At 47.9% G+C, this 26,485-nt stretch overlaps 1 protein-coding gene across 50 annotated transcripts in view; it reads left to right on the top strand.

Annotated features, from left to right (window-relative positions):
• Lrrfip1 (LRR binding FLII interacting protein 1) overlaps positions 1-26,485 on the top strand; it is a 128,216-nt gene that overhangs the window by 65,286 nt on the left and 36,445 nt on the right. For 21 of the 50 annotated variants that reach the window (XM_006245458.5, XM_063267538.1, XM_039083999.2 and 18 more), the window contains exon 2: positions 1,221-1,307. In XM_006245458.5, coding sequence (XP_006245520.1) covers positions 1,221-1,307 — 87 coding nt within the window. Of the gene's footprint in view, positions 1-1,220; positions 1,308-6,029; positions 6,048-9,731; positions 9,780-11,169; positions 11,215-11,803; positions 11,855-14,890; positions 14,930-17,795; positions 17,856-19,959; positions 20,026-21,625; positions 21,704-23,508; positions 23,554-24,606; positions 24,673-26,485 lie in introns of all 50 variants that reach the window. The other 29 variants (XM_006245444.5, XM_006245459.4, XM_039083994.1 and 26 more) reach the window with 8 other exon arrangements.

The raw sequence follows: 26,485 nt of genomic DNA on the forward strand, positions 1-26,485 counted from the left end.
TTATTGACCAGGTTTCAAGGGAGCTTACCTGCCGAGAAGGCATGACTTGATACCAGAGAATCGGAATTCTGGAACATTCTGCCTTGTACTTCCCTCGATGCTGGGATGCACGCGATAAGAACATTCACATGGTCTACAGATGTGCAACGGGGACAAAATGCCATCTATGACCCCTAGGTTGGCCTAGTCAGACGTGTTCCAATGGCTGGGGGCTCTACTATCCAGAGCCCTCCACTGTGCCCTTGGTCGATTTGGAAGAGACTGAGCTTCCTCCATTGAAGAGAAGAGGGAAGTCAGTCCTAGGGCATCGGGGGTGGCCGAGAGGGATTGGGCAGGAGTCTCGGAGTAGATCTGTCTGTGAGGCTGCCAGACTGGGGCCCTGTAGGAGCACCTGGCTCTGACACCAGACAGTGCTGAGGAGTGTGTCACATGACATAAAGGAAGCGCTCAGAGCAGCATCCACCTGGCATTTAGTTAGGCTCAGTGGTCGCCCTCCTGTTCTCAGGGGACAGCAGAGGATACCAAACTCTGCTGGGCTGTTCTCCTAGACATATGTACCTGGGAAGTAACTTTATTTCTAAGTGGCCCACAGTAAGACAGTAACGACAGTGCTTCAGACCGTGGCAGTCTTGGCATAAGATTTCCCTTTCCTTTTTTGCGTCAGAAACTTTCACCTCTTTATTAAAGGCAAGTACCTCTAGGCTCTGGCATATGGAAACTGTCAGATTCACCACTCTCTGTGCTGTTGGGGCCATTGCTACGTAAAGTGAGGGCAGGCATCCTCAGTACAAGTGCTGGCTGTTGCAGGCTTGGAGTTGACGGTAACTAACAGGCAGATAGTACATAAGATGTGGAAACTCTGAACAAAGGGAGGCAGCGTTTGAGCAAGGCAGAACGAAACGGTGCCGGATTCAGTCACGAGGCTCAGCGTTGCACGTGTTTAAAAACATAGGAATCATTTATTTCTGAGATTTCCCACGTAAGGTTTTTAGACTTCGGCGGACCCCACCCAGCTAATTGAAACTAGATGAGGGCGGAGCTCCTGGGCTCACAGCCACGCCTCTTCCTACTCCTGACAACCCTGCCACTCCAGTGCATCTGTGAATCACACGGTGTGCTTGTTAAGCCCTAAACAAGATTTTTCTCTCTACAGTGTCATTAACTATGTACCCGGAAGTTGCCTGCTCTGTTCTCTAATAAGGTTTCTGGGTCTGTTTCAGGCGGAGGCTAGGCTTGCAGCGAAGCGTGCAGCCCGCGCCGAGGCTCGAGAGATCCGGATGAAGGAGCTGGAACGGCAGCAGAAAGAGGTAACGGGGGCCGGGCGTTCCGAGGTTGGCTCTATCTCTGTTAGGACTGTGAAGACGGAGTGCCTGCTGCTGTTGATCTCCTTCTCTTGTCACTGCCACCTTAGCGTTGGTTGCTCCTGATTGGAATGTGTGCGCTCCCATAGTTCTTTTTCCAGGTTAGCCCCGGAGTGCACACGGCATGGATGCTGGGCGCGGCTGCCCAACTGGTGGCCTACTGGAACCTGAGAGATGCTCGCAGCCTGTGAGCTTGCCCTTTAGTCACAGTTCCTAGGACAGATTTTTAGCTGAGAAGAGATGGAGAGAACTGGGTTTGGCTTCTAACGGCGGGGATTAGGGTCTGAATCCTCTCCGAACCAGCGAAGAGCAAAATGATTTTCTTTAATTTAATTTCCCATCTTTTTTTTCTTTAAAAAAGTTTGCCTTGAGGCTTATATAGTATTGATTAGTGATTAGTGTAAACTTTGGAATAAGTAGCCACAGGAACAAATAATGTGTTCTGGGGGACCAGGGTGGTCATTAGTGCCCACACCCCTTCAGCGTATCTACTGTTGGTTTTGAAAAACTTGAGTCAGAATTTCTTTTCTTTTTTTTCTTTTTCTTTTTTTTTTTTTTTTTTTTGTTCCCGGAGCTGGGGACCGAACTCAGGGCCTTGCGCATGCTAGGCAAGCGCTCTACCACTGAGCTAAATCCCCAACCCCCAGAATTTCTTTTCAATGTGGGTTCTGTATGTTAGGGTTCTGGTTTCTTCACAACCTTTCCTGTAATGGGGGATCCCTCTTGGGGGCAGTATTTGCTCCAGCCATATGTTTCAGGGCTTGGCCATGAAGAAGGTTTGAAGCCAGCTGCCCGAGTGGTCCTTCCTATGTAGGTTTGGTTCTGTTAATGAGCCCTTTAATGTTCATCCTTTGTGCAACTTCATATGGAAGCTTGGGACTTCTGTTTCTCTTCAGACCAGCAGGTTCCTCCGCCATTCCAGCCAGGCCCAAACCTGCCACATGTACTGTAGGGGCGGCTGAGCCACGGCCTGTGATGTGCACTGTCCTCTGCCTGGGGACTTTGCCACCCAAGGAGGAAATATACCAACAGAAGAGGGGATGTGGCTAGACTTGATTTGGGGAAGGAAACTTCGAGGTAGCGTGTGGGTAGCCATAGAGTGCTGGGAGCCACAGCCTAAAAGGGGTACCAGAGCCCCAGTGTGGGGGAAGGTAGTCAGGAAGGTCACTACAGTGAGGGGACCTCACCCCTATCCTGTGGTGATCAGGAAGTGACCTGTAGATAGGCTTGGCAAGTGTCTCCTTTATGCTAAGCTGTGAGCAGAAAAAAGTAAACCAGTATTGGGAAATGATTCCTGTTTTCTTTCCGGTTACAAATACAAATGAAAAAATTTAAAAAGTGTAGCACATTTTAGTCTTTGCAATTCTACATTTAGAAGTTGCTACTTTTGAGTGGTTTTGTTTGTTTGTTGAGACAAGGTCTCTCTGTGTAGCCTTGGCTGTCCTGGGACTCCCTGTGTAGATTAGGCTGGCCTCGAAGTCAGAGAGATCCCCCTGCCTGTGCCTCCTGAGTACTGGGATGAATGTGTTTTTATAATTTTATTTTCTTTTAGTTCCCTGGGAGAAGCTTGGGGGTTGGTGTTTTCCCAGCATCTGCCTCCCTTCTAAGCAGTTTTACCTTTTTTAAAATCAGAAAATAGGTGGTCCTGAGCTTAGTGTTAGTTATTTGGGCTTTTTCCAGATGAACTGTGATTAACAGGACTGCGAGTTAACGGAAGTTCCTTCCTCTCCACCGTCTCTTGGCCAAGGGTCAGGTGGGCCTAAGGGGAATCAGGACAAGTAAACACCTGTCAGGCTGCTCCCATGCACCAGGAACCTTCTTCAGGAAACTCCCAGAGACAAGTATCTGGACCTACACATGGAAACTAGGAAAAGACCCTACCTCTGAGCTGGCCCTGCCCAGGCCCAGGGAACCATCCCAACTTGAGCTCCTCCGCCCACTTGACTGCAGCACACAAACTGGGCAGCTCATCTGAAACTGAATATTTAATATTTTTTAATAACCAAGTTCCACTTGTTTCTCAGGCCACCTGCTGTCATTTTCTCTGTGAAATATTTCTGCTTGTTCAGTAGACACTTTGTGGGCCCACTGTGTGTAGGACCCTGTTAGCCCTTCTATTGACCGTGGGAGCCATGGGGTAGTATGATGGGGAGGAAGGTAGTTCTGGGGCCGGAGGCTGCTGTCTCTTAGGGTTAAAGAGGGTTGGTAGCTCCCATCATCTGCAGAGTCAGGAGCCCTGTGAGAGCCACCCCCACCCAAGGCTGCTGCCCTAGGCTCCTCCATTATCATCTCACCCTGGTTCTCCCATGGCCCTTTGATCTTCCTTCCTTCCTTCCTTCCTTCCTTCCTTCCTTCCTTCCTTCCTTCCTTCCTTCCTCATTTTCCTTTTGGCAATAATGGGAATTGAACCTGGGACCTCATAGATGCTAGGTATTCCATTCTGAGTCCCAGCCCCACCCATTGTGATCTGCCAAAATTCCCAGGGTGTTTTGCTGCTCTAGGGGTCGACTGCCCTTCATATCCCACTGTCCTTCCACCTCACGATGTGCCTCGCGTCTGTCCGTTTCAACTCTTATTAGAGACAAACCAAAGACTCAGGGCAGTGGTATACAGTGAGGCTGTGAGCTGGCCCCTGTCATGCTCATGCCTGTTAGTGAGCATGGTGTCCTGAGGGACTTTCACCAAGATGTAAAATTCCTACACAGGGCAACGTGAGTTGTGTGGTTTGTGTACACGCATCTACTGAGTAATACTTTAAACTGTAATCGTTCTTACTGGTGGGCAGCTTTGATTGGCATATGTGCATATTAAAAAGGCTTCTACAAATCCTTGGGCAGTTAGCTGTGAGCGTGGCAGCATCCACCACCAAGAGGAAATTAGTGAGTCCTTACACTTTTGACTCGACCAGAAGGACTTTGGCCTTGAACACCAGATATCTTCTCATGCTGCATTTGAGGCAGAATTTGCCGGCCACAGAGTCCACACCTGTCAGCAGGTACCACATAGGAAGAAAGGCAATAGCTGTTGCTCTAGCTGTCCTTGATCTGGCCTAGCCCCGGAGGTACACATGTATGCATACGCACATGCGTGTGCACTGGTGTCAGCGGGCAAGTCTATAGAGAAGAGAGAGAGAGCGAGAGACTGACAGCCCAAGCTTCCAGCCCAACACCGCAGCCCCTCACGGCCGCTCTCCCTATCCTATTATTAGCAGCATCAGGCCCAACTGGGAGCTCATACCATCTGATAGCCCAGGGCGCTGGCATTTTAAGTTGTTGATTAAGGAGAAATGAATCCGCTTTGGATGACCAGTGTTTAGGCAGTGGGGTTGGTATTTTGTTATAAAACTGGGAAACATGATCCTTGCTTTTTTCTCCTGGGCAGACTGCTGCTGAGTGGGAATGGCTTTCATCGAGGAAGGGGTCAGAGCTGAGGCAGCCTGGACGAGCTGGGGAGGCCTCAAGCTCATGCTAAAGTTGGGGTCCCCCAGAAGAGCTTGCAGAGCATGCAGAGAGCAAAAAAGGCAGAAGTTCTGGGGTACAGCTCTGCCACCTGGTCTTAGGGAAATGCGCTGTAGTTAGACCCAGGGTACTCCAGGTACCTCAGGTAATGACCGTCCGCCACAGAGATGGCAGGAGCCAACGCAGCAGCGTCCTCAAGCTGTGCTTCAGGGCTGCTTGAGTGGATCTGAACCTTTGTAAGGGCTCACTAGATAAGATGAGCATGTAGGTATTCTTTGGGAACTCGTGGGGTTCCTTGGACTGATTTGACGGAGAGCTCGGGCTGATAGAAGTGTCTTAGTGCCACTGACTGGATTATCATTTTGGTTGGAGGTGCTGCATTTATTATAATTGAACGTTGACTGCATTTGCCTGTGCTTTCCCATATAAATCAAATGCCGGATTTCTAGTCCTGGGCCCTTAGCAAGGTCTGACATGACTCACAGTTTGTCGAATGAATGCAAGTATCCCTGTCTTAGTGGGGACTGAAATTAAGAGACGGTTCTGAAGTAAAGCACTGTGTTGGGGAGAGGGAGCCCATCTTGTCTTTCAGCACAGTGTCATGGCTGAAGTATTTTGCCGGAATTTTCTTTCCTATGAGTCTGCATGGACCAGGATACTAAAGACTCTTTATCAGTCCTATCTGAATCTGACTGTTCAACTTCCCACTTAAAATTGGACACTGTCTGGTGAAATACTAGTTTTCTTTTTAAAGATAACTTCATGTTTATTTCTTGACGATTTTGTACATGTGTATATGATGTATTTTGATCAGAAGCCCCCACCATTCCCCTCTCTGGTTCCCCTCCCACTCCCTCTGGAGCCACCTTCCCTCCATGTCCCCCCATCTTCTTTAAAGTCTGAAAATTCTTCTTTAATTCCTAGTCCCTGCTGTGGCACTAGGCTGTGCATTCGCATTAGGTAACCTGGGTTCTGCAGTCGCCGCCTCGGAGTGAGTGACCGTCAGCCATCGTTTAAGACAGCGCCAAATGAGTGAAGACCTTAATGTGTTTTCTCTTTTTATTTAATCCCTAATCTTTGCTTTGCCGTGGTACAGCATTCTGTTTCTGGTTCATATTTCTGGTTGTCACAGCACAGTTCTCATGTTCCTGCATATTTAACTGAAATTTCTATTTCTCTCCCCCCCCATCTCTTCTGTCCTTTTCTGTAGATCTATCAAGTCCAAAAGGTAGGCCCTATCCTTCATTTCTAATGTGCATGTGCTGCTTTTCCCTTGCTGGCCCTGCCACCTGCTGTGCGCTGGGCACTCCGCTTGCTGTGTTCACAACCACCTCTGTGCACCTGTCAGACGGACCAGTCTCCCAACATAAGGCAGCAGCCATGCATGGAACACATCCCCCCATCCGCTTGCCTCAAGGAACTGGGAAATTGTCTCCAAGGGAGAAAGAAGTTCTAACACAAACCACATTTTTAGAACTGGAAGAAGCTTTTAAAATCGTATATTAAAAGAAACAGATTTTTTTCTAGATGACTTTAAGATACCTGTGTAAATTGCCACATATTAAAGTTAAGTGTAGTAGTGTGCTTCTGTAATCCTAGCACTCATGAGTAGAGACAGGAGGATCACTGAAAGCTCGAGGCTATGCTGGGATTATGTGGTTATTTGGAGGCTAGCCTGGTCTACATACATAGTGAGACCCTGTCTCAAGAAATGAGGGGAGAAGGAGAGATATGGATGGATGGATAGATAGATAGACAGACAGACAGACAGACAGACAGACAGATAGATAGATAGATAGATAGACAGACAGACAGATAGTTGTGAGGGAGGGAGGGAGGGATGGATGGATGGATGGATGGATGGATGGATGGATGGATGGATGGGTGGATGGATGGAAGGATGGATGGGCAGATAGATGGAGGGATGGATGGAGGGATTAGTTATTAGGCCAGGTACAGTAGCCCTAGCACTTAGGAGGCTAAGACAGAGGGATCAAAAGTTTCAGGGCAGAAAAGGATAAAAATCTAGAAGAAGAGAATGAAAGAGTATAGATAATTAGAGGTAGATTTAAAAGTCTTAATACAAATTTGAAAAATACAACACTATAGGAACAATTCCCGTTGTCCTCCCCACTCAACACGAGAGCATTATAGGCCCTATAATGTCCTCTAGAGTCCCTGACAGCCGCAGAAGCGAGGACAGTGAGTAGGGCAGGCAGGGCATTGGCTTTCCATGGAATGCAGCTCGGCCAGGATGAAGTGGGTGCCACTAGTCCTTGAGAATGCTTACAGGGCTTGGTGAGCCTTTCTGTGTGTGAGTCTCTCCCGTGGGAAAGCTTGTGTTTTTTCCTGCACTTGTTTGCTTTCTGCCTAGAATGACTGTACCTCTTAAAGCAGAAAGCCAGAGTCAGAGCACAGTCTCTCACGCTTGAGAGCTCACAGGCCTCTTAAGCATGAGCCTCAGAGCCTACTACAGGCTGATGACCCTCAGCCCATCCAATCCTGCCTCAAGTGGGAGAGCTCCTCTTCTGAAGAGGCAGAAAGGTCCAGTGGATAGGCAGCTTAATCAGTAGGTACACTCTTTATGGTCCCAGCATCCAGTATGGGAATGGATACTGAAGCCAGCCTCCCTCTCTTCTAGAATGGCAGGGAGACTCTGACAGGTACCAGTGAGGCTGCAGGACATCGCTGCCCCAGACCCAGCAAAGGGCCTGGATCTGGTTATTTCCCCTCTCGTCCTTCCCTTTCCTGTTCAGCTTAGGGTTAGATTTTTGCTGACAGGACTGAGCTGTGCTATGAGAACTGTCAGGCATGAGCTCAGATGCAGGGCACAATTAAAGAGCCCTGGAAGCCCACCATAGTTTGTGTAAATGTATCTAGGGGAAAGGAAGGATGAGGGACAGGAGCCAAGGAGGGTTTTCTGCCTGTCCTGTGGCTACTGTCCAGGTAGTTGAACCAGTCTCTGGTTCAAGGCTGTTTCTCAAGGCCAAGCACCTTGTGCTTCAATCTAGCTCCTCCTGTCTTAACCAAGAGTTTAAGGTCAGACAGAAATAAAGGCGCCATACAGTACACATGAATTAGGATCTGAGTGTGGGAGGTGAGGGTGTAGCTAGCATTGGCTGAGTGCAGAAGAGGCTTTAAGCACAAGGGATCCACTGGAACTGTAGTTAAAATGTGACTTGGACACCTTAAGCGTTTGCCTTGATTTCCTTTACAAACGTGTGTTCTAAAGAAATCGGTGTCAGTGCAAAAGACAGCTCTCACTCAGAGGGGAATAAGAGAGGGTTTATTTTGAGCCAGAAATGAATGACCATTTCAGGTTGCCACAAATACCTCAGCTTTTTAGAGTTAACAAAGCCAAAAGTAAGTCACAAATCAAGGCATTTTCCATGTACATTGGTGGGAAAACCGTGTAAGAAGGTGGGTTAGAGCAGAGAGGCGAGATCTCATTATAGGTTTTAGGTTCTAGTTGGTGACATTCTTAGGTTTTTGTCAGAGGTTAGATCTACTAAGTTAATACATTCCAAAGACTTAGACCGTCAAAGGACCGGATACCGAGGGGGATGAGTGACTTCAGTAGGAAATATAGGCAGCAAAGATAATTTTGGCTTCTGATCTTCACAGTCACAACCGTGCAATGGGTTCAGCCTGCAGAACCTTCTACACGAGTGGTTCTCAGCCTTCCCAACGCTGCAAACCCTTTAATACGGTTCTTCATGTTATAGTGACCCCCCCAGCCATAAAATCATTTCATCGTCACTTCATAACTGTAATTCTGCCAAGGTTGTGAATCGCAGTGTAAGTCTCTGATTTGTGACCCCCCTCATGGGAGTCGAGACTCACCGATTAAGAACCACGGTTCCTCATACACGGATTTTTTTACATAACTTAGCGGGAAAGACTGCTTGTGTGGCTTTTTGCTCTAGCTTAACACGCTTGGCTTTTCAAGGCTGTGTGAAACTCTCCTTCCCTCTGGTTTTCTACTTACCATCATCTCTCTGAGGAAAGGGGCAGGATCCGTGTATCCAAAACCTGGCCCTCCTTCAAGGTGAAACTAAACCACATATAACCACAGCATGCTCGAGTAATTAGAAAACCATTTAAAGACATTCCTGTATTTCTGGTACCCGGGTTTATATTTCCGATTATAAACTTAAAAGTGTGTAAAATGGGACAACATGTTTGTTGTCGGCTCCTTGATTTTCTTGCTGGAAATAGAGGAGAAAAGAAGGCGGAAGATCAAGCAGGTTGTTAAGCCTGGGTTCTTACCCAACCTGGGCACACCCTAGCAATGGAAGAAGCCAGTCTGACCTATGTAATTTGGTCTAACTGGGACCATCCTGGCTTTGGTAGGTAGGTAAAACCGAGCACTATTGGCTGTACAGTCTCTTCCCACGCAGAGGCCTGCTCTGTAGGTCCTAGACATCTGCCGGAGTCATGGGTTCTCCAGCCTGCACTGGGCACATGTCAGGCAGCAGGAACCTGCAGCTAGACACCAGCTGAGCACAGTGCTTCTCCCTCCCCTCTCTGGGGCCCCTTCCTGGGGCAGCAGCATGGAATGGCTCTCAGCTTGGGCTTCTAGTAGACAGGGTTTGTTCCCCCTGCAATTATGCCCCAAAGCTATGAATGGCTTTGCAGAGAGGCCTACAGTGGTTCTGCACAAGGTGTTCTTTCCTGACATCTTGCAAGGCCACCCTTGCCTGATGAGCACTTTGCCCTGGGCTCTGGAGGCCTGCGTGAGGCCGCTGCATCACTGCTCAGGAAATGACTTCTGTGCAGACCCCAGTTCTATAGCCACTGTGCCTGGCATGCTGCCTCCATGAGTGTGTGTATGCGGGAGAGCATGGTGGAACAGTTTCCTAAGCCTTTACTGTTCATTTCTTGCCTAATTTTCTTTCCCTTCTGTCTATAGAAATATTATGGGCTGGACACAAAATGGGGCGACATCGAGCAGTGGATGGTAGGCCTTGAATATAATTTTAAGACTTAAATGGTTTATAATTTAATCCTGACTGCAGTTTAATTATGCCAGGAGATTCCTATTGCGCTGTAATTTGATACTCAGAGTTCTTCCTCAGGGCATTCTGCATCTGGTATGTTAGAAACGGGCTAGCCAGGCATGTGACCTGTCCATCTGCTGACAGGGACTGCTGATGTCTGCAGGCTGGTGTTCTGTGAGGTTCCATCGCCACCACTCCCCCAGTTCTCTGCATCAGAAGATCCCCAGGGCTGGGCATGTGCCTGTGTTCAAGAACTTCCCAGAGATCTTCATGTTACCAGCAGAACATCTCGCTGTTCTAGTTAGAACCAGAAGAGGCCCTAGACAGTTTGCTTCCCCCACACACAGCCAGCTGCCCTATCACCCCCAACCCCACATTCACACACTCTCCCATTGGCTCCTCTTATCTCATCTGTGCCCATGAAAACCCCTGCTTTCCTTCTGTTTTCTTTAAGAATCTGAGAGGCCAGGGCTCTCTCAGCCCCAGGCAGCCTACCTGCCCTCAGGCCTCTCAGGAGAGGTGCCCATGTAGCAAAGCTCTGAGCAAAGCACCCTCTGGTGCTTTCCAGTGATCCCCAGAGCAAGGCCTCTTATTAAACCACCCACCTCTTTCTATCCTGGCTGCTGTCCTGGACTTTGACGCATGCTTCTGGCATTGGAGACCTGGAAATGTCTTCATTAACAGCCTGAGGGAGATTCAAGGCCATCTCTGCCATCTTAGATGCTACGTGTGATATAAATATCTATTGAAAAACTCATCGTGTTCAGCCTGTGTCAGTGATCACAGTATTGTTCGTTCCTGAGATGTGAGTCTTCCCATCAAATCCTAAGGACAGTTAAAAGGTGGCCCCTTTGAAAGGACAGCAGCTAATTAGCTGTGAGCAACTCTGTACCTCCTACTCCCTTCCCAGAGATAAACACTCAAAAACCTGTTTGTCCCGGAGTTCATAAAGCAAGCAGGGTGACATCCACATTGAGGTTCTCTGGGAAAATTGTTTCCCTGAAGGAGAGTCAGTCCTGAGGGGAAGAGAACTGATTTAAAACCAGATTACAGAGGTTGGGGGTGGGGGTAGAAAGGAAGGCTTCACTTCTCTGCCCCAGCAATTGCTTTCTCATTGCTTTTAAAGCCACGAACTATGCCAGTCATTTGAGTTCTGAAGGACCTCCCCAGAGGAGCTGTTTCCCACAGTCCTTTAGTTTGAGTTTTTACACAAAAGTGAAACAGCGAATGCTGATTTGCCATTGAGATCAGAAATGCTAGATTCTGTGGCAGCGGGACCTTCTGGGGTTTCTAAGCACTCTCTGCCTTGCCATCGCTAACCTCTCTCTGCCATTCCATTTGCTTCGGTAGGAAGACAGCGAGCGCTACTCCCGTAGATTCCGGAGAAACGCCTCGGTCAGTACCACGCTCCTTCTCTGCAAGGGACAAGTTCACCAGGGCCTTATTTGTTTTGCTAGTGGCTGAGATAGATACACAGTGCTGGAGAGAAACTCCCCGTGGTTGATGTAAACTGCTCTTTACCTGGATAAAGACCGTAATGCAGCCTTCAGCATTTTGGGCTATACTGAGTAAAGAAAGTTTGTTTGGGATTTAAGAAAATATATATATATAACAAAAAACTGAATACTGAACCAAGGCCATGCGCAAGTTTAGGTACTTTATCTAAACTTTATCTCCTGCCTTGCTTGGAAATGTTCAAGTATTATTATTAACATATTATTCATGACATTGTAAACGTCTTTTCTTATTGTTAAATATCGTAGATAGTTTTTTATAATAGGCTTATTAATAACCCTCCTTAAAAGTTACCTGTGGCATCCTGTGTTTCCATAAACAGCCCTAGACAAACTGAGGCCTACTGAGGGCCTGGGGTCACATCCTATGGAACCTCAGAGTAGCTGGTCCACTCACTGCTCTGGAGTCCGGTTAGCAGCTTTCTTCAGGGTTCCATTCATGGTTGTGTTCTCATCCTGTCTTTTACTAGGCTTCTGACGAAGACGAGCGCTTGTCCGTGGGTAGTCGCGGCAGCCTAAGGGTCAGTAACGGGCATGACTGCTTCTGCATGGTACACTGTGTGGGCAAGATCCCCATCCCTGCTTTCAGTCCTCAGATCCCAATTCCTATGCTCAGCGGGTCCCCACCTAACTGATGAAATGTTTGTATATGAGTTAGCCGAGGGCAGGGTGGGCTGGGCTGGGGAGAGTCCGGGGTGTTACTTTATTGTCGTTCCCTAAAGAGTGGTGGGCATCCTTTCATGTTCTCGATAGTTTTTCCACAACATGGAAACTATGAGACTTTGGTTAATGATCGTCTCAGAGTCAGTACGATGGGCAGAAACATGAAGGCACACTTCATGCCCATCCACCCACATGCTGTCCAGGAACGTTAGCCTTGATTAAACTGTTCCTAAGCCAGACTTGGGAAATAGTTCAGTCAGTCAACGAGGACCTGAGTTCCACGCCCCCAGAACTCCTGTGAAGAAGGCCGTGTGTGGTGGTGTGTGTTTATAATTCCAGTTCAGAGGACAGTGAGTAAAGGCAATGAAACTATGAAGAAAAAAAAAATTAGAGGGCCTTTCTAGAAATGACACCTAAGGTTGTCCCCTAGCCTCCACATGCAAATACATGCGTGAGAAAGCACACACAGAAGTGGCCGTAAGTTCTTTATGGTGTTTCTGCAATTGCTGGAGGCTCGCCCGGAGCCTTCTGGCTATGAGCTTCACCACCAGGAGCCTTTCAGTCAGCTGTAGTGAAGGCTCTTTGCAGTGCTGGACCTAAAGCCTCCCATGTACCGGGCACGTTCTACAGAGCTACAACCCCAGCCCTGAATGCTCTTCACTCACAACTTCATGGCTAATAAACTCGGCACTAGAAGAACGGTTGTGTTTTAGCTTAGTAAGCATGTCCTTTTGATTAGCTGCAGGGTTGACATGGGATCTCCCAACTGTCATAACCAGGTCTCCAAGCAGCTGCTCTGCTCTGCTACGAGGCTTTACTGAGCCGAGGGTTGGTTTATTGTCACCATGACAGTTAGGTCACACAGTATTACCCCTTGAATAAGCATACACCAGGTGTGCGCTTAACTTGGCATGTGGCACTAAAGCCCGGTACACCAGCCTTGTGGCTCAGCCGCCATCCCCGGCCCTGACCACTTAGCGCTAAGAGCAGACCCTGTGTGGCTTTGCTGGACAGTTACATGTGAAACAAGGGAGGTGACATCTTGCTGCTGGGAAGTTCCTGCTGCGTGTCTTTCCAGATCCCGATGATGCAGCTGTGACTTCCTCACAGGCCCTCCCTCAGACAGTCTGCTTTTAAGGAAGCAAGGTTTACATAAGCAAAATATAAGTAAGAACAAGCCCAGCTTGCAACATCTGTGGCCAGGCCCAGCCACTGCAGTCGTGGGAGGTGTCAAAGGTCTGGCCCATGAAACCAAGGGGAGGAAGAACAGTTGGGGACCAGGGGAGGGACTGGGAAGGGCAGAACAGAGAGCTGACCCTCGGATGTAGCCTTCTGGTGGTGACTTTGCAAGAGAGCCTTTTCTACAAATGGCGGGCCAGAAGCCTGAAGAAGATGTCTGAGGTAGAACAGGCAGGAGATAGAAGCAGAGTCTCTGGGACAATGTGTCATCTTCAGACTTGTGACCCTCTGGGGCTCCCCAGGGAGGAATGTCACTATTTTAAGGTTCCTGGGGGATGGGGTAGGGCTGTGTGTCCTAACTTCAGAGTTTGCTGAGGTTGCCATTCTAGCAAGTTTGCTGGTGGTCATTGTCCTTCCACGTCATCCTCTGAGTCCCCATCCTGGACATCTGTGTCGGACACCAGTGTATCTATGCTAAGGTCTGAAGTTTCTCACAGGAAATGCAGGGTTAGCAAACTGAGGAGGAGCACGGGAGAAAGTCACTGAATGTCACTGTCAGCCTCTGTTGGCGACACGACTCCCCCGTGGTGTACTTCAGAAACTTATCAGGGTTGTGCCACAAGCCATGCCACCATACCTGACAACCAGAGTTCAGGCCCTGGGCCCCACATAGTAGAAAGTGAGAGCTGACTTCTGAAAGCTGTCTTCTGAGTTTCACTGATACCGTGGCACACGCTGATCACTCCAAAATGTAGTTAGGTTTTTTTTTTTTTGTTTTTGTTTTTTGTTTGTTTTTTTTTTTTTAACAATTTGAGAGCTGGGGTCCTGGAGGTAAAATCCAAACCTGCTATTCTCATTTATCATAGAACAAAGTCGAGCATTTAGGGACCTGCCCGAGGTCACAGTTCTGAATGCCAGCTACTGCTCCCCCAGAGCCTTTCACACCTGCCAGGTGTCCGAAACTGTGCCCTGCTGCCTGGTCCAGCTGAGGAAGGCGGCTGGCAACCCTGCTTTGTAGACATACCTCCCTCTGCGTGTGTGGAGGCCGGAGTATGGCTTCGAATATTTTAACATTCTGAAGCCTTTGCTCTGCAATCCCTAAGATGGTTTCTTTCCTCTGCCAAGCACCTTCTCTAGAGTGCTGGCAGTGATGATAAGCCCTTGCGACCAGGAAGGGTGGTGACCATGCATGATCGTCGTCCGTGTCCGTCCCCCCCTCCCCCAGGAAATCAAGATTGAGGATTATCATAAGGGTTTAACTATCTTTAAAATCTGACACCATACATCTCCAGACTTTTCCGTAGTTTAATTAGCCCTTATCTGTCACGAAGGAAGTGAGGCTCAAACGGCTTCGTGCTTCCGCGAACCATTCAACTGTTAACATAGAAGCAGTTTAATGCTCTTAGACTTTATGATGTCTGCCATTCCTTTTTTTTTTTTTTTCTTTTTTTTTTTTTCGGAGCTGGGGACCGAACCCAGGGCCTTGCGCTTCCTAGGTAAGCGCTCTACCACTGAGCTAAATCCCCAGCCCCTATGTCTGCCATTCCTGATACTATGCCTTCCTCTTTAGCAAGAAAGACGTGAGAAGTTATGGGAAATGTGTCCTTGTTAAGATTTTCAAGGTCGCCTGGTCTTTGCCTCTACGTGAGACTTCTCTCTGATTCACTCCCGCCACTCCCGTCTCTGTTTTCCCCTTCCTGGTCTTATTCCAACAGGTGCAGCCCGAGCTGGAGTACGGGAGTCCCTACGCCTGGGTGAGGTGGTCAGATAATTTTGCTGTGTGACTCTAACGGTGTGCAGTGACAGATCATAACCATGGTGCTTCTTACTAACTTCCTGGATGCTTTTCCAAAAAGTCAATTCCATCTGCCTGTCTATGAGTCAGCGGGGCTCTCTCTCCTTCCCAGAGCCTCCTGACCTGTGGATGGGGCCCTCAAACCAGGACTGTATGTAGTACTGGCTCCCGATCATTAGAAGGTGTTCAATGTTGGTTGTTGGTCACCCACCATGGGTTCCCCAAAGAACCCACCAGACCAAGAACTCCCAGGGCCTCTCTGTGTGTGTCCTTTTAAAAGACTTAGGTGTGAAGAAATCACTTTACTCAATAAACCCCATTCTTTCTTTATCTGTATCTATTCCAATTAAGAGGATCAGCTGGCACTTTTGCTGGGAAAATAACCTTTGAGACAGATCCTAGTTCCAGCAACAAAAATAAAGCCCTTTGTTTCTAAACCCAAAGAATTTTGCACACCTATAGCCTCTTCTCTGGGATTACGCAAAGACGATTTTATCCCAAAACCCCTGGGCTTCGTTTATTCTCCACTTCAAAATTATTTGGAAGATTTACTTTTATGTGTATGGCCATCATTAATAAGTACATCATTAATAAATAGTGCTGTGTGTCTGCTGAGCATGCTTGATCCTCCAAGGTCCACAGAGAACTGGAGAGAAGAACTGGGTGTAGGGAATTCCCACCCCCATCTCACACACTAAGCCGCTCAAACCGTCCTAGTGTAGTGAGGCAGGCCAGCTAGGAAGAAGCACAAGATAGGGCCCAAGATTGAGGATGTGCCTCACAACGCCCTAGCCACAGAGCACTGCCACAGTGACACTGCCACACTAGCAGTTCTTGGACCTATAAGGAATCAAATGCATTTGTTTCTAGACATCATTCTTTGTATTTTAAACTGAAAGTCAATTTTGAGGGCCGGTCTTTGGGCTGCGTGTGAATTTTAGCAGCGGCCAGAGGCATTCTGGACTTCACTTCAGTGTCTTCTCATTCTAAAATTAACTCGAATGCCTCAAGTGTGCCGCTAGCTTCAAACTCACAAGTTTCAACGAACCTCTCTTGTTTTGTTTCCCATTTTAACGACCTCAGAATGTGCTCCGTGACTAACATAGAGAAACAGACAGTGCATGTTGTCTATAAGAAAGGCTACCTAGCAGCTCCAAAGGGTCTAGTATTACACTCATTTCAGAAAGGTGTTTTGGAAGGTTTTTTTTTTTTTTTTTTGGTTCTTTTTTTTCGGAGCTGTGGAAGGTTTTTTACATGTTCCTGTTTCACTTAGAAACTTTAAATTAGCATGTTTTCGTATTAAGGATTTTTCTTCCTCCTCCTCTTCCTCTTTTCTTTTCTCTCTCTCTCTCTCTCTCTCTCTCTCTCTCTCTCTCTCTCTTTCTTTGAGTTATTGGCATATAGTTCATAATGAAGAGTCCATGGCTGTGGAGTTTAGAGTCTGTCTGTCAGTTGTACCTTAACCTGCATTAGTACTGAACTCTTGCTACACCAGAGTGAGGCTCACCCAGTGCCTCCCACAAGCCACGCCTCCTGCCTGTTGGTATGCCCATCCGCTAGTTGAAAGAGCATTCAGAGGCTACCAGGGTGCACAGGAGTCTCCCCGACACTCACATGCCCTCATCGTGGACCTGGAGTTTATTCATCTTTGTGAATCTTGTCATAGCTGTGAAAACACTGGTGGGTTGAATAATTGCCTAAGAGCACAGGGCAGACCTTGCCTTTGCAGTCTGAGAGCCAGGTCTGAGACAGATAATTTCCCTTCCATCCTTCCCACACGTGTGTGAAGCCACTCTTCCTTTTCCCGTGTTTGAAGCTGTTTTGGTCTCTGGTGGTCTTTACCTTGAATTAACAGCTATTTCCTCAGACATGGTTCCTAATGCCATAAAATAGCCCATTTCCCTATGGAGCGCTTCTAGATGGCCTTGCCTTGGCTGGAGGCATCACTTCCTAACCTTTCTAATGCTTCGACCTTTAATACGGTTCCACATGCTTACGGTGACCCCAACCATAAAATTATTCTCATTGCTACTTTATAACTGTAGTTTTGCCACTGTTACGAGTCACGATGTAAGTATCTGATGTATGACCCCTGTAAAAGGGGTCACATATTTGATACCCCCAGGGGTCGGGCCCCACAGGTTGAGAACCACTGACTTAGGTGGAGAGGGGCACCAGGCAAACCTTTACTATGTCCAGCCTTTTAGACAGTTGGCTGGGTTTGGTTTCTTCCTGGAGAACGCACGATAACATCGTTGAGTATATCTTCAGTCTCATCTGGAAAAACAGCAGGAAGAGTGGATGAGGCTTGCTGGTCAGTCCTTCCTCAGGAGACTTCCACACTCAGTCGTGGATTACACTGACACGAGTCTTAGGACGAGTCTTAGGGACACGGCTTCAATCAGGCTGCATTGTCCCGTCTTTACCCAGAATCTGACTGAGTTGGGTAGGTCCCTATCCTCTGGCCTGGCGTTCGGCCTTCTTGAAATCTAGAGTTTCCACAGCACTAACCTAAGATTGGCCACAAGAAAACTGCCTAGAGGAACAGCTTACGTCACCATGGGCCTCACTCCACAGGAGGGAGTGACACGGGCACCATGCTTGCTGGGTGGCTTCTGAGTTGTAGTGGGGTAGGAGGCATGCTGGCAGGGTGTGTGTGTGTGTGTGTGTGTGTGTGTGTGTGTGTGTGTGTGTACACCCCCTTCAGTTCCCTTCAGTTCCTCTACAGAGAAGGCTCAGTGTATTTCTGGCCGAGTGCTGCTCTCTGGTGTGTACCTGCGCTGTTATTTACACTGATGTGACCTCCTCTTTCTTTGTTGAAACAGACTAACGGTTACGACGGAGACTATTGTGGATCCCAGTCCCTTAGTAGAAGATCTGGCAGGGTTAGTACAGCGAGCCGCATGGCACGAGCTCTAAGGGGCTGCTGCTTCTGCGTATCTAAAATACATTGCTAAATTTAGTTACTTTGCTCTTTTTGTGTTACCCTGACTCCCCCTCGCCACCTCCCTGCACATTCTAACATTCTCAAATGTTAGTATTCAAGCATTCTTAGCATGATTCGCATTCTAGATGTTAACGGTAAGAAGCTGATAAGAATTCCTAAAAATACCCCGGGATGAAGAATCAGCTGTTTACCGCCCTCTTATGATTCTGTCGGTGGGTCGGCTCTCTCGTGGATGGAAGGCCACCATTTTCGGTTTCCCAAATTTCAAGCTTGCGAGTTTAATATTTATCTTAAATGCATGTATGAGAGCCTGTACTTCTCTGATGGGGAAAAAGAGGTCAGAATTCTGATGCTTTCAGTGCTCACTGGTGAGAGGGTGGAGGGGTTGGGGGAGGGAGAAGAGGAGGGGGATGGGGAGAGCAGACATCCTAGAGAAGAAACCAGAGCTGGAGGAGGCCTGGGATCTGTCAAGGACTGTTGGGCCTTTCAGAAGGTTAAATTGGGCACATTTTAATTAAGCCTCGTGATCCAAACAGATTAATCTGAGTTAAATGACCTAACACCTTCCTGTTCTTAATGTCATTTCTCCCCTTCTGGAAATAAGTTTCTCGTGTAAAATTTAATTTATTTTAATTATATTAAGATAGCATTTAGTCACTTCCAGTTCTAGGCTTCACATCACACACACACACACACACACACACACACACACACACACACACCCAGAGCCAACAGTCTCTGCTTTCCCGAACTGGACAAACAGGTTGCTTGAGCCTTCTTGAAACCTAAGCAAGGTTGCCTGTGCTTTCTCCGTGTTCCCTCTAAGCTCCTCCAGTTCCGGACTTCAGAGATCTCCTAGTCCAAGCCTTCTTCTGTCCTGCCATCCTTCACACCGACCCCTGAGCCTTAAGTACCTCGGGGACAGAAGCCTGCAGTCAACTGCCTGTGCAAGTCCTTCAGTAGTATTGCCAACTGTGCCCAGCAAGTCACCTGCAGAGCTGGCTACCATAGCTTCTATATTGACTAGCTGTGACTTTAACCCCCTAGTGCATTGTTTTGCCATCAGCAGAAGTATTTGGTAGTTCTTAGATCCAGCTTCCTCCCAATGCTACATTCTTTATATGTGATGTGGATTTGTCAACCCATCTGTGGCTCGGGGTAGCATCAAGCTGTGTGTCCTACATACGTCCAGTACCAGTTTACCTCATGATTTTGTTAAGTTTAGGCAACGCTTCTAAAAGTCAACTCCAAAACGGCCTTGCTTATAAAACTGCTCACAGAGTGAAACTGGGTGTAAAATTGGTTTAACAGGTAGCTATCGGGAGTCGCGTGACTGAAGCCTTACTTCATCTGAGTCACACTTAAGAAACTCTAAACGTGCACGGGACAATCTGGAGGAAAGAGTGGGTGGCGTGGAGGAGCGCGGCAGATGTGAGAGAGGCAGACACTCGCCTGATAAGAGCCTGGGAATGTCTGTCTTCTCTCTGCTTGATCCTTTGTGTGTAATGTCACCGCTCCTGTGCCCTTCCCCCACATTCTCTTGGGCCTGATGCTTTACAGTGTATACTCAAGACCCACTGCCCCCGCTGCAGGCCTGGAAGCTGCCTCTCAGCCTCCCCCACCTCTCTTCTTTGAGGTGCTGGGTTAAGCAATAGGAAGACTGCCAGTTACTTACAGAGATATGCAAGAGGGAGAGAGTTGAGTCTGTGAGGGTTTGACGTGAAATTCAGTAAGCAACTGGCTAATAAGAAGACCCTTCAACTTCACTCAGTGGGAGCTCTGACATGTGAAAGGCTGCCCAGACTCTCTTGTTAAGAATTTGTGCTGCAGGGGTTGGGGATTTAGCTCAGTGGTAGAGTGCTTGCCTAGCAAGCGCAAGGCCCTGGGTTCGGTCCCCAGCTCCGGGGAAAAAAAGAAAAGAAAAAAAAAAAAAGAATTTGTGCCGCAGACGTGAACCCGGGTCCTAACACTGGTGTGCCTGTGCTTGCCTTCCGAACGTAAGGAAGCGCTTATCACTTACAAACTCTCTCCTTTGGTGTCAGAATTCCAGCTACAGCGGCGGCGATGGCCGTGTCTCCAGTTTGTCGTCCTCCAGAGAGGAGAAGTTGGTTGGTTTCCATTTAAATCTTTCACATCCTCTCTTCAGAAACTGCAGGTTCTGTAGCATGCATCCCTCCCTGCTCCCCCCAACCTAGTTTACAAGTTTCTCTTAAAATGATGTTCTACTGGACTTCTGAGGAGTAATTAACATTCAAACTTATCCCACCGTCCTGTATTTCATGTAAACTGTCATGTTCTACCATGAGTGAACCAATGCTATGCATGTATATGTTGTTTTCCAGTTAGGACTGATCCAAAGGAAAAACACTTAAAATAGCCCAGACCTTCTTACTTCCTTTCTGAAAATGATACTCTCTAGGCATTGTGCACTCGGTGGCTCTTTGTCAGGGCTGGTCTGACCTTGGCGTGGAAATCCAGTCCAGTCTAGCTATTTGCATATGCTGGTGGGCGTTGACCTGGACAGGTGATTTCTGTTTACTGAAGAGTCAGTCCTACCAGCTGGGGCTGACTTGTCCCAGTTAAGGCTCAAACTTAGTAAAACCGAGAAGCAGTTTAGGTAGGTGGAGAACTGAGTGGGCCCAGATAAGCCAGCAGGATGGGAACTCCGCCGGAGTCTTCTTCCTAGGATACAGGCCATCTCCAACCAGATCCCACTCTCCCAGGAAATGGGTCTCAGAATTGATGTAAGGCTTAATGAAGAGGAGAGGCTGGAGAACGGCTCAGCGGCTAAGAGCACCGGCTGATCTTGCAGAGGACCAGGGCTCCATTCCCAGGCCGCTCTCTACCACCTACAGCTCCTGTTCCAGAGTATCCAGCACCCTCTCCTGGCCTTCATATGCACCAGGAATGCACATGGTACACACCTATATGTGCAAACAAAACATGCAAGATGCATAAAATAAAAATAAGTAAATCTATTTTTTAAGTTAAGAAATAAAGAGGAAACGAATGAACAAAAAAATCCCCAAGGAATTAAAGGTTATTCCCAGGCAAAACAGAGCCCATGTCCAACTCATGGAGCAGAAAGAATCTGCAGCCTAAGAATTATGTCAGAATTAGGGCTGACCATTCAGACACGAGACACCCCATTCTCCAGACTGGATCCCAGGATCCTGACACTTTAGTTTGTCAGGATCCTGACACCATTAGTTTGCCAGTGTGCATGCCTGATTCACTTTTGTTGAGTAATGCCTAACAAAAGAGAATGAGACAGGAGGCTGTCCCTGCTGAAATAGCTGTTACTTAAGAGAAGCTGAGGTCCCCTTTCTGGTTAGGAGTTTCCCCACCAAATCTTAAATATTAGAATCAGATTACAAATACGAAAAACATTACAGTCTTGTTATAGATTAAAATTAACCTTCACCCTAACTCGCTCAGGTGTGTGTCTGAGTGTCTGTGTCTGTCATTCACTCACGCACTGACTTCAAGTCCTAAGTTCATTTGATGTAATCATTCTGGGTCTGTCAATGGGCTGCTACTCCTCTAACCATTGTTCCCTCCCCCTGCCCAGCAAGTGCATGGCCTGTGCTGTGATATTGTCAAAGGCACTTTTGCCTGGTGTGTCCAGCGCCAATCTACCTGTGACGTGGAGTGATTTCACATCTCCCCACCCACCCAACCTGACTCAACTGTTTTCTCTGATTGCAGGGACTCTTTGGCTCCGACCTTGGCCTTCCCAGCAGTGGCCTTGCTTCCAAACCCCTGCCTACCCAGAATGGACCCCGGGTCTGTTCCCTTGCCCTCTCCTCTGTAGAGCACTTTGCAGCCGATAGACTTAGAGGACACTTCAACCTCTTCAGTGTGCAGTCATGGAACCAGGCCTAGGGCTGTTTGGATTGGCTTGGCTAGCTTGCCCAGACTTTTCTCTACCTCCTAAAAATGTAATTTAGGACCTAATATGGAAAAATAGGAGGACTCTGTGAAATGTATACTCAAAGAAACAAAACAAAAAACAACTCTGAAGCCCAGAGAGCTGGTCTCTTGGGTTTCTCTGTTTCCAGCAATTGTTCCCCATTTGGGGTTCCAATTTGCTTTTTTAAAAAAATTATTTTTCTTTTGTAAACGTGTCCAGGAAACAATCTGCCAGATCTCTGGGCGCCCCGCCTCCTGTGTCTCGGGCAGAACTGGGCATTTCTTTGACTCTGTTCCTTTCCTGTTTTCTCAAGGCCAAGGTTCAGGTCCAAAAATGGGCCTTCTTTGTCTTGGGTTTTGGAGCTCTGTTGAAGCCCGAGGAAGCCATGTTGGAAATCCCAGTGCACACACTTTCAGGGAGGTTGAACTGTTCTCTCCTTTGCAGGCAGACTCAGCTGCTGGGAGGCCTGTGGTTTGGCCCTGCACCCTGCTCTCGCCCATGCTCGATGCCTCGGGTCTGTGCGTTACATCCTGATTTCGTCTCTGAGGCTGGATCCTGTGCCTCAGAGAGTTGCCTCCCAGTGTCACCCTTGTAGCTCTATGTTGTATTCTAGGTGTGCATCCACTTAGGCTTTTGGATGTTTATCCCTGAGCAGCTGGCAGCCTTTCCCTCGCCTTTGTGTCTTGACTGGGGCTGTGACCTGACAGAAACAGCCGTGCCCTTTCTTTCTGTTTCTGAGACAGGGTTTCTCTGGAACCCTGGCTGTCCTAGAACAGCTCTGTATACCAGGCTGGCTTTGAACTCAGATCCTCCTACCTCTACCTCCTGAGTGCTGGGAGTAAGGGTGAGCGCCGCCACTAGTCAGGCAGTCATACCGTTTCTGATAGATACACACTTTGTGGGTTTTTGTTGTTGTTGGGGGTTTTTTTTGTTTGTTTGTTTGCTTGTTTTTTTTTTTCTGTACCTGACGGGGTTAGTTCAAGATCCTTCTGCCTCCTCTAATATCTGAATCCAAAGGTACTCAGACCCCTCTGATAAAGTGGTGTCACTTACATGCTATAAGCACACCTGCCTGTGAACCTTAAATCATCTCTGGCTCACTCATGATGCCCAATATGTGAACAGTGTGGAGTTGCTGGCACGCTGTGTTCCGAGGCCGATGCAGGCAGAATCTGCCCCATTCCGTACAGATTGGTTTTCTGTTTGTTTTGTTTTTCAGATATTTCTGATCCTTGGTTAGTTGAGCCCAGGGATGCTGAACCCTAGATGTGAGGTTGAGCTCTGAGGTACCTGGATGGCAGTTAACCTGGCCCAGTGACTATGTACACTTGATGGCTTTGCTTCAGGTCTTCTTCCAACATCGTCTGAAAAGAACTGACTGAAAAAAACAAACAAACAAACAAACAAACAAACAAAAACCAAAAAACAAAAGCACAAAAAGCCCATTCCAAAGATGCTGGGAAGTTTGTGATTTTTAAAGTTAGAAATTGTATGGTTTATCTTTCCTGTAAATTTTGGGTTTCCGTCTGTCTGATCCCCTGAAAACCCAACACCTTAACTTTGGCTTTTTTTTCTAACCACCCCACCATAGTTACTTAGTTACCAGACCTGGGGGCTTGGCGGTCTAAGTTATTGTTTTCCCAAAGTCTAAAGCCTGTGGTTTGCTTTCCTCCCGCAGCCCTTCGTTCTGTGCAATGCTGCCCGGCCTGCAGGGAGTTACTGGGTGTGTGTGCTCCCCACCCCTGCCCTGTGTGCTCCCCACTCCCCATTGCACATGCTCTGCCACCCAGCCTCGAGTTTCCTGCCCTGCTGGAGAAGCAGCTCCTCACTCACAGCTCACCCACCCTTTGTGGTCTTCGTCTGTCAGATCTGGGCTTTCGAGCTCCTTACTGCTGACAATAGCTGTTACCCATCTCTCCTCTCCCAAGACTCGTTGAAGGTTCTTAGGAAGGAAACAGTGGCAACATTTACCTAGTGGAAGAAAGACAGATGGCTCCTGAATGTGTTGACAGCCATAACAGATTCTAATCCACTTTGCCATACCACTTTGGAAATTTCCCGTTTTTGAATGTAGGTTCTTAACATTCTACAGAAAACTAGGTTTTCAAAGTCACTGTATTAAATGGCTGTGAATTTCCACCACAGTGCACACTTAGGACGGGTTAGGTATACATACAAGGCTAAGCCAGTATTCTCTGAAGAGGAATAAGGAAAATTAAAGTGTTTTTAAAGAGGACAAAGTTTGACACCACTGCTTGAGATCTCGTAATCTTCTTTCTCCATAATTAATTGCATACGATTTCCAAGGTAATCAACTACTGTTTTCTGTGTAGCAATCCTGAAGCGATATAAAATATCCAGCGTCAAAAACCGATAATTACTGTAATGTTTCGTTCCCAAGCCACTTCCCACAAGAGTAATTGTGTAAAGGCGGCGCATGAGGATACTTTGAGGAACTTTAGAATGTTTCGGTTACTTGCTTTTAACTGATTGGCCATTCTCGTGTGGAATGTTTCTCGTAATGACAGTCTCTAATGCTCTCTCAGAGATTAAATTGCATACCGACCAATGGCAACTTAGACTTCTCTCCTCTGATTTCCATACCTTCTTGTTCTCTGAGGCTCTCCAAAGAGCTAAAGAGGGTGGTGTGGAGCCTGCATGGTGTTTTCCAGAGCCTCTCCCTGGCACGTGTCACACCTGCTAACCTTATCTTTCCCTGTTTTCTGTGTGGTCCTTTGAAAGAATGCCCTGTTCTGACAGTCTGTTCTCATCACAGGCGTCCATGCTGGATGAGAGCAGCCTCTATGGGGCTCGGAGGGGAAGCACCAGTGGTTCTCGAGCAGTAAGGCGCTTTTCGTGTTTCCCCTCATGCCTCACTGTGTGTGCTGCATGACCCAGGGGCGTTTGCTGGATGGCGACTGATGTCACAGGAGGAAACGCTGTCTGTGTTTTTCCTTTGTGATTAAAGGTCACGGATGATGGAATCAGGAAATTTTTGCTTGTTAATTTTGTGTCCTCCTGACTTGTCAGTTTGTACGGAGGTCAGAGGAAGACTCGCCTTAGTTGGGTTTCGACTGCTTCAGTCCCTGAGACTCCCGAGTAACGTAACAAGTAGTGAATTTCTGAACCTGAGAAAAGGAGAGAGGGGTTGGACAGAACCTCGGGGGGGGGGGTGCTGACCCCACTCTGCAGGACTTGCCACTGTCCCCTCACACCCTTGTGACACCTAGAGTTGCGTGTGTAGTAACCTCTTGACACTCTGGGAGGAGTTTCCAGTCATCTGAGTAGGGATCCAGGAGGACTGTTTCTAACAGGAAGTGGAGACAGGCCCTGCATGCTTGCGCTCCTCTTCATGGCGGGCACACCTGTGAGGGCCTGCCCTAACAGTGTTCACGTGGTCAGTGAGGTGGAGCTGTGATTCAAACTCAGAGCACTCTGGCTCACATTAGCTCCCCATTGACTCCTAGACACAGGTGACACCTGACACCTGGCAACACGAATGCTTCTCTTCCAAAGGGCCACGTCAGACCAGCTAGTCAGCTGTTCTGATTAACGATCCTTAAGCAGGAAGGAACAACATGTCATAGTTCCTATGTCTCTGTACGTCCCATACCTGTGGGCAAACTGAACTTTCTTCAGGGGAGAAATGCAGTTGAGATGCCTCTGTAGGCCTGACCATGCTGGCCAGGGTCCTTTAAAACACCCGGTGCATTTGTTTAACCCTCACTGAGTGCTGGACAGAAGATGACATGAGGGGCCTGCAAACATGGTCTTAGCTGCTAACTTCCAGGAGGGTCAAGTGAGGTCAGTTAGTCTGAGAAAGATTCTCACCCAGGAAGGAGCCTTGGGCTGACAGGAAGCAGCATGGGGCATAGCCCCTCCTCCCGTGGCCAGTGAAGAGGTGGAACCATTTGTTTGTTCATTCAGCAAGAGTGCCTTGAGTGCCCCAGGTTTCATCTGCTCACTGGAACTGGCTCTCTGGTGGGCAGACAGACAGACTGAGAGCCGGTTCTTGAAATAGGATCTTAAGCACCTTTGACGATCCACCAGAGTCCCTACAGTTTGCAGTGAAAGTGATGCTTGCTGGCCTCTCTCTCAGCCCAGAGGTCAGTACGGTGTCTGTCCCAGGGCAGGTGACAGAATCCAAACTAAGGTTCAGAGGCTACAGCAGTGGCTGTCATCTTCCTCAATCAGACGTTAGAAAGGCTGAATGGACAGGAAGGCAGGTCCAGATCCAGAAAACAGGTCTTCCAGTTTCTACCGGGAAAGGTGACAAAGAAGCAAAATCTTGCCTGTCAACCCCCGTCCTCACTCACTTCTGAGCTGGGATGCAGGCAGCTCAGGAGAATCACAAACACAGCCACTACATAGCTAACAGGCAGTTCTGGTGAACACATAAGATATGTTAGGAACCCAAGTTGGATGGTGCTTGGCGTTTCCCTGCCTCTGTACCCTGTGGAGAATATAGTTGTTTCTTATCTTGGTAGAAGTTTACCTGAGCATGTGGCAGACATAGGCTCCTCTTCCGAGTCTGGTTTGCTTCCTAACCCTAACCTCTCTTTCCTCTCCGCTGTGTGTGTATGTGGCTAACCTGTGTACACTGACCGAAGCGTGATCTTAGTGGCTTTTTGTTCTCTTTGCCTCTTTGCTGACCC

This window comes from Rattus norvegicus, chromosome 9, assembly GCF_036323735.1.
Source record: "Rattus norvegicus strain BN/NHsdMcwi chromosome 9, GRCr8, whole genome shotgun sequence".
Lineage (NCBI taxonomy): Eukaryota > Metazoa > Chordata > Mammalia > Rodentia > Muridae > Rattus > Rattus norvegicus.